At 38.0% G+C, this 11,893-nt stretch overlaps 1 protein-coding gene and 1 long non-coding RNA gene across 2 annotated transcripts in view; one reads left to right on the top strand and one right to left on the bottom strand.

The window, feature by feature from the left end:
- LOC141910229 (uncharacterized) overlaps positions 1-11,665 on the bottom strand; it is a 46,797-nt gene extending 35,132 nt beyond the window's left edge. The window contains exons 1-3 of the long non-coding RNA XR_012619877.1: positions 11,487-11,665; positions 8,567-8,782; positions 8,392-8,497 (exon numbers count right to left, since the gene is read on the bottom strand). This is a non-coding gene — a long non-coding RNA (uncharacterized LOC141910229). The remainder of the gene's footprint in view (positions 1-8,391; positions 8,498-8,566; positions 8,783-11,486) is intronic.
- On the top strand, positions 1,658-4,973 carry LOC141910096 (acidic phospholipase A2-like). Its single transcript, XM_074800810.1, has 5 exons — positions 1,658-1,765; positions 1,938-2,002; positions 2,534-2,681; positions 4,189-4,328; positions 4,771-4,973. Coding segments are annotated over exons 1-5 (498 nt in total). The 5' UTR covers positions 1,658-1,763; the 3' UTR covers positions 4,914-4,973.
- Positions 11,666-11,893: the final 228 nt, after the last annotated feature.

Below are 11,893 nucleotides of genomic sequence, written 5' to 3' on the forward strand. Positions count from 1 at the left end.
TATAGCAGCAGCCTTGAGCTCTGGAAAGTTGAGTTATAAATTTAGCGTTCGTAGAAATGATTTACATGGCCAGTAGAACTATAGTAATAGAATAAGACGTCTCTGGCAATGAGGCGAAGGGTGTGGAAATATACGTCACGAGCGAAGGAAGAATAGATATAAAAAGGGAGGGTTTTAAGGCAGTGGGGTCGGGAAAAGCTGGGTCGGTAGAGCTAGGTCGGTTGAGCTAGTGGTTAGAACTAGAGGGGACGTGTTAGGAAGATTGTAAGAAGAGAGTATAAGAATAAAGATCTGGATCGATAGAAGAAGCTAGTTGTAGTTAATTTATGAGAAGAACCCCAAGGAACTACGCTGGTGAAACGCAAACAACGCAGGTGGTCAACACACGTCACCCTGACACTGGAGAAGAGGACCCCCACAACATCTCCTCCACTACGGTTGCATTTGGTGGGTACGCTGGCTGCCACTGTCTACTCCACCTTCTCGTTCGATTTCTTTCCATCCTAGCACCTCCCTCTATTCTCTGCGCTCTCTCCCTTTTTCTTGCTCTCTGTCCCTGCTTCTATCTTCGTCTCTTCCTTGTCTCTTCCTTTGTCTTTCTTCTCTTCTCCCGCACTGCACCTGTAAACTCCACCTTTCTCTTCTTCCCTGCGTAATCGATGCTGATTTCTGGCGGTTTGTCCCCTTCCTCTGTTGTGTTTATCACACAATGCGAGGTGCCATGGCGGCCTCTGGCATGGCGTCGCAGCGTGTCGCCTCTGTCGCCGACTCGACTGCATTTTTTTACATTCGTACTACATCCCATCGTGCGTCACCGCTCCACACTTGCCTTTGCATTATTTTAAATTCTCTTCCTTCAGAAGTGGTCCTGTCAACCGTGACATTTAAAATTTGACTACCATAAATTGAAAATTAACTAGAGCGATTGAGTGATTTTAAAGCACGCGTATTGTTGATATCGCGCGTTGTTGGTAACGAAGATCTTTAAGAAATAGCTTTTCAACTGGAAATTTCCAGTTCAAAATGCAAAATGATCTATGTATTCTCAAGTACGTGCTTATCACCTGGCCATCTAAGCCGTTGTGTCCTGCTAGTATCGGAGCGCTGTCCACACCACTGCCATTGCAGTTGGTTTCAGTTGCGTCGGAAGTAGTCGGTAGGAGTCGATAGGGCTCCCGCCATTTGTCGAGATAAGTCAGGCTTTAGACTTGGTCCAGTTCTGATCACACTGTCTGATACATAGGAATAAATTTACTCTACGTAGTTGCAGTCAAATAAATGCTCAGTAGATAGAAGTGTTGGCCGTTCCGCGTATCGCCTCTTTTTGCCTCTCACGTTTTGCCTCTGTATCGTTATGTTGCTTTTCGACTGTTTCAACAACCAGATTGTTGATAATGCATATAATACGATATGATACGAAATGCCATACGACACGATACCAGATGGTATGGATTATTGTCAAAGCAGATTTTCCAACTGCCATATGGTATGATGAAATAGTAACTTTAAGGTATGATGGATGCATTACCAGTGCAAATCATAATGCAAAATCCAACAATTGATCTTCCTGTCCGAACAATGAACACTAAATAACATCATTTGTAGGATTGATAAACGTATTTTGAATAAAATCCGAAGCTAAATCCGTATTCAAGTAGCTTTAGATAATATTCGAATTTTGAATAGAAACCTGTTGTTTTATCAGTCAGTAGTTTAGCTCCAGCAGTGGCACTTACCGCAGGCTACGAGACCGACTTGTAAACATGTGAGTTTTACAAGAGGCCTTTCCGCATGGTTTCGACCAACATATGAAAATTGAGTCTATTTCGACAAAATCATCAATATTTTCGATTACTTAAAGGTTTCTCCATTTTTAGTACATGAAAACAAAGTGATTTTTGGGGTATAATTTCATTGCTAGTTCTCTTATTTTACAGGGATGTCTCAACACTACTCTACCAGTTCCTATACATTTCTTTGATATGCGCATCATGGAAATTCGGTAAGGCACAATTTATCAAATATTTTGTTTGTTCATCTTGCTTGACATCGTTCGATTCTCGGTTTCCCAAGACGTTGACCCTATTGGATTAATCATTTAAACTTACGACGTGACCGCGGTCTTTGAAGCGTAGTTTGCAGAGCAGCCGGCATGACTCGAACTCACTTGCCACTCAAGCAGTGACATGATTTTCTATTCAAACTTATATGTAGCTATTAACCTTGTGTCTGTACATAGCCCTCAGACGTTCGACAAACATTCACCCTTTTCCCAAATCATGCTCACCCAGGCGTTGTCGTCCCAATAGCAGTTACCATGACAATTTTCTTTTTAAATGAAATTGGGTTTCGTGTCGGAACCATGAACAATGAATGTCCGAACATTCACAATTTGGGAAAATGGGTTGGGTCCAGATATTGCCATCTTCAAAAGATGATTGGCTGAGGGGTTGGTACTAACAGGCATCAGATTGACAGTTGAATAATGTTTTAAGAGATGATATACGAACGGGACTCTTAACTCTCATTGCAGATTCCGTTGTCAGCGTTGAGGAAAGAAGTTTGGACCAGTTTGGCCATATGATGAAAGAATTGACGAAACGTCCGGTTGCAGATTTTAACAGATATGGCAACTATTGTGGAAAGGGGGGCAGTGGTCGTGTCCTTGATCAGATTGACAGGTATTCAGCACCCAACAATTACGATTACATCACATTTTGTATGATCCTGCGATGGACAGGTCTACGCTTATTTTCTCAGTTTTTTAAGCCATTGAATTGCTACAAAAATCTACTTCATGCCAATAGACAGAATCTTCGGCGTTTCGCAGGAATTTACTTTTTTGAGCGGGACGTTCTTTATCTAACACGAACTCAATTTTCGTTGTTAATTAGATTGTTTATAGAACCAAAATGTAGTTTGACTGGTCATAAGTTGTTAGATTGGTTAAAGGACCAAACCCTCAGTGTAAACAAAATATGTCTTCATGTGGAATTGTTTTATTATCTGATGTTGTAATGGGTCCAAAAATCAAATTTTTGCAACAAATGAGGTTCGGTTATAACTTTGACACGAAGTCATGCAATCTACTATGTTTATGTGCAAAATGTAGCTTCATCATGTGGCTAAAATCTGTTGAAAATGGAATTTGAATATCGCGTTCATTTAAGAGAAATCGACGAATTTGTTGCGATTTTTAAAGAAACTTCAAGGAGCATTTTGTTTCATAAAACGGCTAGAAGGCCGATGTACAACGTTACATTGAAGTAAAATTACTGCTCCCTGCAGATGGCCGAGCTCCCGCTGTCAATCAATGTAAAAGGGCATATTCAATTGACGCAGACAAACCGGTCTACTCATCTATTAATCTGCTCGGTTCTAGTTTCTCGTTTCCCACTTATGGGAGAGTGTCTTATATGTTTATTTTTAATTTGATATCCGTAGTATCGATTCCGTCCCCCCATATCTATTTCATTATGCAAATAACCGAAGATTCACTCGATAGGCTACTTCACGGAAGATTATACGCGCACAATCGAATAGGCCCAAACCTCGTGTATATCGGTAACTAAAAACTTGAAGCGAGAGTTTCTTTATTGCAAATGAACTAGAACATGGCGGATTTAGGTTCCAATTTCCGGTTCTGACTAGCGCCATCAAACGAGTAATTCAAGAACATGAATTTGTCGATATCCCGTATTGCCGCGATGATTGCTGATTAGATTTCGATGATAGAAATATAACCACACTCAAACGTGGTGAACGGATAATAAGATAAAATCCCACTATTTACAGATTAAAAGAATTTAAAAACCAGAATTTAACCAGAACTCACCTGACGATGATCTCTAGGGTGAGATCGAAACGTCGTGTCTTTTATATTTTTGATTGAATAAATAAATTCTGGTTTTTAAACTTTTTAAATCTGTAAATAGTGGGATTTTATCTTAGATTTCGATGATGTTGTTCACCGAAATCAGTACATTTTACACATCCATGAAGTGTTCAAGGAAAACCTTAAAGATGCATCAATCAGATGGCACCTATACATTACAAAGATAACATTCTGCGCCCGAGATATTAAGATCCGTGGATCTCTTGTTCAATATGTATATTTCATTTTATTCACTAGTTGGTTTCCTAAATAAGAAGTCCCTTGCTAAAAATTTTCAATATATTTTTCTTAAGGTGCTGTAAAGTGCACGATGATTGTTATGGTCGTATTGGCAAGAACGAATGTAAAAGCAAGAGTTTTTTCGATTTTCTGTCTACTTCGGTTTATGTGAATAAATACGCGTGGAAAATGCAGAATGGTGCCATCGTGTGCGGTACGTATCCAACGAGAAATATGCTTTATCCTGATAAAACATCATATTAACCCTTACGTTGCGTTTTGCGTTTTGAAAATTAGTTTCCTTAAATTCAATACAAAATGTGTGCCTCCGTTTTGAGGGTACAATGAAGCAAACCATTGATGAAACATTTTTGAGTCATTGTTGTAAAAATACATTTAATATAAAATCCCACAATTCGAATAAGAGAGTCCTGAATGTTATCATTTAGTTTTGTTTTATTTGGGCTTTTATAATATAAATCTTTGCACTTGAGAATTAAAAGAGTCTGAACTATTTCCTTGAGGTAGTTTATTCCACATTTCGACTAGATCGTAATAATCATCGTAATTATAGCCACATCCAACTGCATACGCTGCAAAAGGGTTAAACTAATCAATAATAGCCATATCTATCGTATTCTCTTTACATCTATTAGAATCAAGTAATTCGAAATGTGATATGGTGTTGTGTGAATGCGACAAGGCTGCTGCCGAGTGCTTCAAGAAAAATTTGCGTTTTTACAACCCGGCCAGGAAAGCGACGAGTTTGTTGGATCCATTCATCCACGCATACTACTAAAACAACGTAATAGATGTGACCCGCCGCAATAAATACACGTTGAGTCTTCGTCACTGAGTTGATCATTATATATTTTGAAAAAATGTTTCGGGACCTGTAGTTCTTCACTCTCACTCTTCATGGTGACTTAAACTCTGGTCTAGGGTTAGGGTTAGGGGTAACCAACTTGAGCTTTAGATTGGTCCTTTTGTTAGATTGGTTTTTGAATTTAGATGAGTTAGATTCGTTATCGAATCAGAGCGAGCTGGTCTTAAGCTGTTCTATTAGCTTTTAGGCCCTGCAAAGTTGATACCTTATTGTTTCTCATCAAATCGCGAGCAGCGTCACCTCCGAAAGCCATGATAAAAAGAAAAAAAGAATGTCCGAAACCCGCATCAGATTGTTTATGGTCGGTTCTTTCTTTTTAAAATAAAAACACCTGACGCCCGCGCGATGATGCGTTGTGCAGTTTTCGTTTTGATGCAGTTCGCTTTTATCGATAGTTAGTATTGTATATCAGTAATGAACCAGTCAATCAAGAGAAAAATCGGCTCAGTGTTATTTAGTCTATTCAGAGTTTAGATAAGAATGACATTCCCAGCCATTCAGAAAATGATTGGGCATGTGACCCTGGAGATAAATTGCCATTGTGGACTGCATTTGAAATTTTGTAGTTTCGATGTTTTAGATAAGAAAATGAGCAAATGAACGCGTGTCTTGGTTCTGCCCACTTGACCTTCTATGGATCGGGATTCTCGTATAAATGTATTGCACAGTCAATAATTTTTCGGATTTAAAAAGAAAAAACCTCCCGCCCTCGTCTCCTTGGAAAATACGAGTTTATTTCCACTTTTTTTCTGAACAGCTCGTAACTAAAAAATCCGCCCGCCCTCGCCTTGTCTAGAAAAGAGGTTTTAAGGTATCAACTTTGAAGGGCCTTAAACCAGAAAGAGCTTTGAATGATCGCAAGTTGTTAGATTGATAATACGTACATTGTAGAACCAATATGAGCGAAGACTGCTCTAAAGTTGTTGAATTGAACCGAAACCGAAATGAGCTTAGAATGGTTTTAAGAAAATAACAAGAGGCACATGGGTGCTGTTGGGTCTAGAAGATTTGTTGTGTCCTCTGACTTTCCTCTATTGCTGTTCTTACTAATGCTGCACCACTGGGTCTTCCTTTTTTCTCATGAAGATATACAGTGCACTAAAGTATTTCACACTGATCACACTGTTTCTTTTATTCTTCTTCCTACTCTTACATTACTTTCTGTTTTCTCTTCCTCCCCCTCTACCTCAAGAACCTTAGACTTATATACTTATATGTACATTTTTCACATTCCCAAATCATGACCTCACCCCAAACCATGACCTCACCCGCTTCTAACCTTACCCTATTTGGTATGTTCAATCCCTGCTACTTCCGTTCTACTGCCTCCTAAACTACGCTCACCATACCTTGTTAGTCCTTTTATTTTATCAAATATAGCATCTAAATGCACTTCCGTCTTTCTCACAAACTCCCACCTTGTAATCCTTCAGTGTGAGCATCAGCACACATCTAATGTGCGCTATATGCACATACACTATCTACTCATATACAATATTGAATTGAATTGAAATATATCTCTATAACTATTAGCCCTACGTACAGAAGCATTGGTAGATTATATACTGTGGTAAAGCATAAATGGTTAATGTTTTACATTTGCCGGAACATGTTCAATTACGACGATGTTGTTTTGTAGGACCGCAGACTTAAGGTCAATTTGTCGAAAATGAATTTCATTTTTTTGCCGAACGATTGAGCCTACGCTAATTGTATAGTTAAAACCCCCATTTGGGCGATTCTGTTAACAGACGAAACTTGTTTACTCCGAAGTTTTCCTGCGTGTCCCAACTGAGATATATATATCAATCAAGATAAGAAAATACGAAAACCCATTCAATACAACAATATCGGCAATGCATACAAGATTCGTATGAACGACGTACAACTGCAAGGGTAATCTCGACGACTGTTTTTCTTGCAGGAATTCATACTATTAGGCCACAATTGCCGATTAATGAAAACAAAAATAGAACGATTTTTCTGAATGCAAAATCCTTAGTGATGCACAATAGGTGTACGTAGATCATCCGACCATAAACAAACGTACGCATCAAAACGTCGCACAAAGAGCATGCCGGCGTATAGTAATGTCGAGGCAGGCTGGTGAATAATTCAATTCAAAAATATTACTGCGGCGGCAAATAACCATCGCGATATTGCACATAGGGCCAAATCTACGATAAATAACGTATGGATAAGATCTTTGTAGTGTTCGTAAGTGTTCGTTTTTTCCCAACGCGATATTTACGAAGCAAATCTATCTGCCGAGTGCGTAGGGGCCACCGCCTCGCGCGTTTGCAGGAGGCTGGCTGGGAATTTCAATGAAAACTTATCTTAGAATATAGCCGAACCCATGACATTCTGCGAACCAAACAATCCTGGCTTTCAGCGGATATACTGCCGATAGCGTGATGAGAAAAATGGATAACAATAAACAAGAAAAAAAACAGCGCCTGAGAGCGATGGATACTAATCACGAGTCTGTTTAAGCAGTTCTTAACACGGATTTTCGTCCTTACAATAAACTGTCAGTCCGCTGATTGATGATACAACATGGCGCACTTAACAACGATATTTTCCTCTGATAAACAACTCCGGTTAAATTGAATAACATTATCTATCTTTATTGGTGATATGATAATTTTTTTGCGCAGGAATGTGCCCTTTTCTGGCAAATATAATACCTGTCCTGTGAAAATCCTGGCTACGGGGCGTTGAAAGTCACAGAAAAATTGGACCCAAGATCCGCGACAATGCGGACATATCACTACGCGAGTGCTTAATCCCCACTCATCCATCACATAACTAACGAGCAAAATGCGATAGAATAACTTTTTGGACCATTGAATATTTAAAAAAAATCTGACGATGCTATGTTGTGGGAATAATCGAAACATTATGTTTGAGTCATTTTCTGCTATATCTACTTGAGATGATTTTATACCTTGGGTTTGGCCTTTAGAGAAACAACAATGTCAACAGACTGATAGGTACCATAATCAACCATATTCGATCGCAAAAATCGGATGCATTTAAAACGCCACTGTTATGAAATGTTCCATGGTTCGGATACATCTCGGTCATACAATTCGACCAATGTTTACTTGAAGTAACGCAACCAATCAAAATGAAATAGTAATCGAAAACAGGCTAGCAATATTGTCACGCCATCCTATCTTAATCATTGTATTAATATTTGTAGAGAAAAAAACAATTCAAATTGAGTAATTAGTTGTACTTAATCAGATAATTGTGATTGGCCATTGGCACGCCATACAAATTTTGATGCAAAATCTGTAATCGCAGTCATTGGGCAAATAAATTTGATCAGTGTGAACCCTGTTTAACCTGCAAGATGATCGACAATGGCAAGCTCTGGAAATCTTACTTTATCACTTGTTTCGATGGCTTCTTGCAAATTTCTCCATCAGTAGTACTCAGGTCAGAACTCTCCAGTGCTCGTTGCAGCTTTTTGCTAGCTTCTTGATAATTTTCTGTAAATATAAGTACAGCATATAATTTCAAAGTCGTATATAAAGTTGACTATAAAATTAAGTGCTTACCACATCTACGTAGCAAGCGGTATGGAAACACATCTACCCAACTTTCTTCGGGAACAATTGGTTGCCTCACAGCGTCGTTGAATTTCTTGAAGCCAGTTTATATGGAGGCCAGTGGCAAAGACTTCTTCCCGACTCTTCGAAACGCCAGCATTCCGGAATAACCTCGCTTTCCAGGCAATTAGGTCCGTGAAACTCAACTACCAAAAAACCCATAACCTAGAATAAAATTTTGCACAATAAAACATGTGCATCTGTGATCTGGATTCACCACATAATTTAAAGTAAAGAAATCATAGCTTGGCAAATGTGTATAGGGAAGGAAGTGGGTCGAAGCAGGCCTAGTACGTACACACCGTTTGATGCCTTTTTTGTTACAGCATTTAAAACCAACTTGCTTCAACACAATAAACCAGATACAATCTTATCATGAGGCTTTAACAATCACGATGATTGTGGCCATTGTGATTGTGGCCACATGGGCTGAATTAAGAAGGTATAATGACTTCTTTAGGTTGTCCAGATAAGCTTATCTAAGTATCGAAGCTGAAAATTTGCCTCGATTGAGTAGGTTTCACTGATAAAACGGTAGTTACCATTAATACATATATCACCGAAAATCATAACACATACGTACAGGGGTAGGGTAAATTTGAATTTTAAAGCAAAACCTGTAGACGATACCATGGTTTTACATAAACACATGCTGATTTTTTGGCTAAGCCAATCATAGAAAAGACTTAGCTTTCTGATAGGCTGTTTAAGATTGATAATTTGCGTTCAGATTTTTGCAAAAAAAAACTCCTGTTAATTTTACTAAGACCCTGTTTTTCAAAATTCAGCTTCTGTTAATATAATGTTTGAATGCAAATAAACGTTCAGTTGCACGGTGAAAAAGCCTTTTCGTAAACCATTTCATTCAAATTAGCTCTAATTGTATACAGTCAACCCCGTACAAGTCTTAGCCCTCGGGACTGACGACTTTTCTACGACTTACGTGACGTACGAGTAACATGTAAGTCGTATTTTTACGAGTTATCTATAACAGGGATGAAAATCTGGACGAGAAAAAGTGAACGCAATGACCTGCTGGACTAATGTCTCAAGTGAGATGAAATTAAAATTATAACTGATGCAACAAAGGTAATGCAACAAATCTGTCTTTGTGTGGAAGAAGTACGCACTTCGTTGTTTCTATTGGAGAGACTGCAATAAATCTTCTACTAAGCTGAGAACCCTGCCGTATTCCCAAAGATTTCATCGGATATGCGAAGACATTATCTTGCTGGGTGAATTTTTCAATTAAAACTTTAACCTCAATGCCTTCTTGGTACGATAGGATGTTTCGCACAAGAGCAATTTCATCAGAAAGCAGCACACGGTTGACTGGATGATCCACTTTGATCACAGATTTGTTGTCAACGAATTTTTCAAACTGTTTACAACTTGATGTTGCATAGCGCACTGGCAATGGGCCATTGTGATGCTCCCCCAAGGTTGAATAACCACAATCTAAACTAGAGGTGGGTCTGATCAAATTCTGTTTTCCACTTAATCGGCGAATTAGTTGCTGCAAAGGCAGCCGAGCATTTCTAACCTGGCCTTTTAATCTTCCCCAAATAATTTTCAAAAGGAAATGCTGAGAAATCATCGAGGGGTCCATGCATTCTTACCTATGCCTCTAAATGTACTAAATTATGTACATTGTAAACAACAGCGTCAGGTCCATTAAGTTCAGAAAAATGTGCAACAAAGAGATCATGTGCATATTGGATAAAATGTTCATCAATGCAACATTGAGGACTACACAAAATATTAATGGCCGTTGATAATAATAAAAAATTTCCTGTACAAGTTGATGCAGGACAACAATACCAGTATACAATAGAAACTGTCTGTACTCAGTGGCTTTCTAATATACCAACTCATAAATGGCCTTAATCAGTTCGTAAAGGGACATTAAAATTGGGAAAAAGTCACGCGATTGCTTGAATATACACCTTTAGTTGTACACTTTTCACAGCCATGATAACATGTGTGCGATTTGATGCATTTTACAAATGCCCTAGCTGGGGCATCACAAATGAATGAGTTGATTCAAAGAAAAACAATTATTTCATTGTACTGAAAACCATAATTACAAAGATGTGTCATTTCTGCGATGAACTTTAGTCTTAAATTCTGTATCACTGGGTTTGGAAGATCATGAAAAACTCCGACTGCAAAAGGTGACCCGAAGACCGAATAATTCCTATCGAATGATAAAACTCAAACGAGAATGGGCCAAAACTGATCATTTTTGCTTTTGTGCAATGGTAGCACTTCTACGTTAATTTGGATTTCACAAAATGTATCAACATCGAATATAATGTTTTGCTCTTGGAAAAAGGATATTCGCTGATTTTGTACACCAAAATGGTAAAAAGAACCACCAGAAATACTATCAATATTGTATGAAACTTGGGTTTCAAGCAATATCCTTGGGTCTTTGGGCAAGGATAGATTATGTTCATTTAACAGCGATAATAAATCTTTCATTGCTATAACCGTAACGTTATTTTCCTGTGCCCACTGGCGTAACGATTATTTTAATGGTAATGTTTACCTGGAAGTATTGTTGAACTAGACATAGCTGCCTGTAATTACAACACCAGATAAATCACTTCATACAGCGATTCAATACTATAATAGCTAGGTTATTCGAGTTGGAAATTGTATTGTCATGCGATAAATGCTTACTGAACAATGAACGAATGAAGTTAACAGAGGATTGAAAGCGATTTCCACACAAAGAAGGCACACAGAAAATGAACAATGAAAATGGCGATTAGCGTGACCTCTTGACGGCGAGATAGATGGCGAAGGTCGATACATCAATTCAATTCAATTGATCCCGCGAAGTGTTCCAATGGAATTCACTCACTTTTCAGATATAGACGTTTTGTGGAAGTCGGGCCAACAGCAGTAACTGTATATATCTTGTTTCAGATCAAGGTCGCACGCTCGTATTTATTTTCATTTTTTATTCACTCAACCCTTCAACCTTTAATCTGAAACAAGATATAAACAATTACTCTAATATTTATATATGTGATATTTATATATATTATTTCAATTTATATATGATAATTTTAATTTTAGTAAAAAATTGTTATTGATATGGAGAGTAAACAAATACACAATGAGAACAAATCATTTCTAACAAAAATTAAAGATACTACAAATGCTAAATCAGTAGACTATAGATTTAAAACGTAAACAGAATTAACAATTCATGAGAAATATTTAATTTAAAAATATTGAAACAATTACTAATAAATATGGATATAA

Source organism: Tubulanus polymorphus, chromosome 8 (assembly GCF_964204645.1).
Source record: "Tubulanus polymorphus chromosome 8, tnTubPoly1.2, whole genome shotgun sequence".
NCBI classification, from domain to species: Eukaryota; Metazoa; Nemertea; class Palaeonemertea; order Tubulaniformes; family Tubulanidae; genus Tubulanus; species Tubulanus polymorphus.

Excerpts from the sequence above, each read along its gene's own strand:
- LOC141910096 (XM_074800810.1), top strand. Across the intron at positions 2,682-4,188 it reads GTCCTTGATCAGATTGACAG|GTGCTGTAAAGTGCACGATG; the intron begins GTATTCAGCACC and ends ATTTTTCTTAAG. Across the intron at positions 4,329-4,770 it reads GAATGGTGCCATCGTGTGCG|AATCAAGTAATTCGAAATGT; the intron begins GTACGTATCCAA and ends TACATCTATTAG.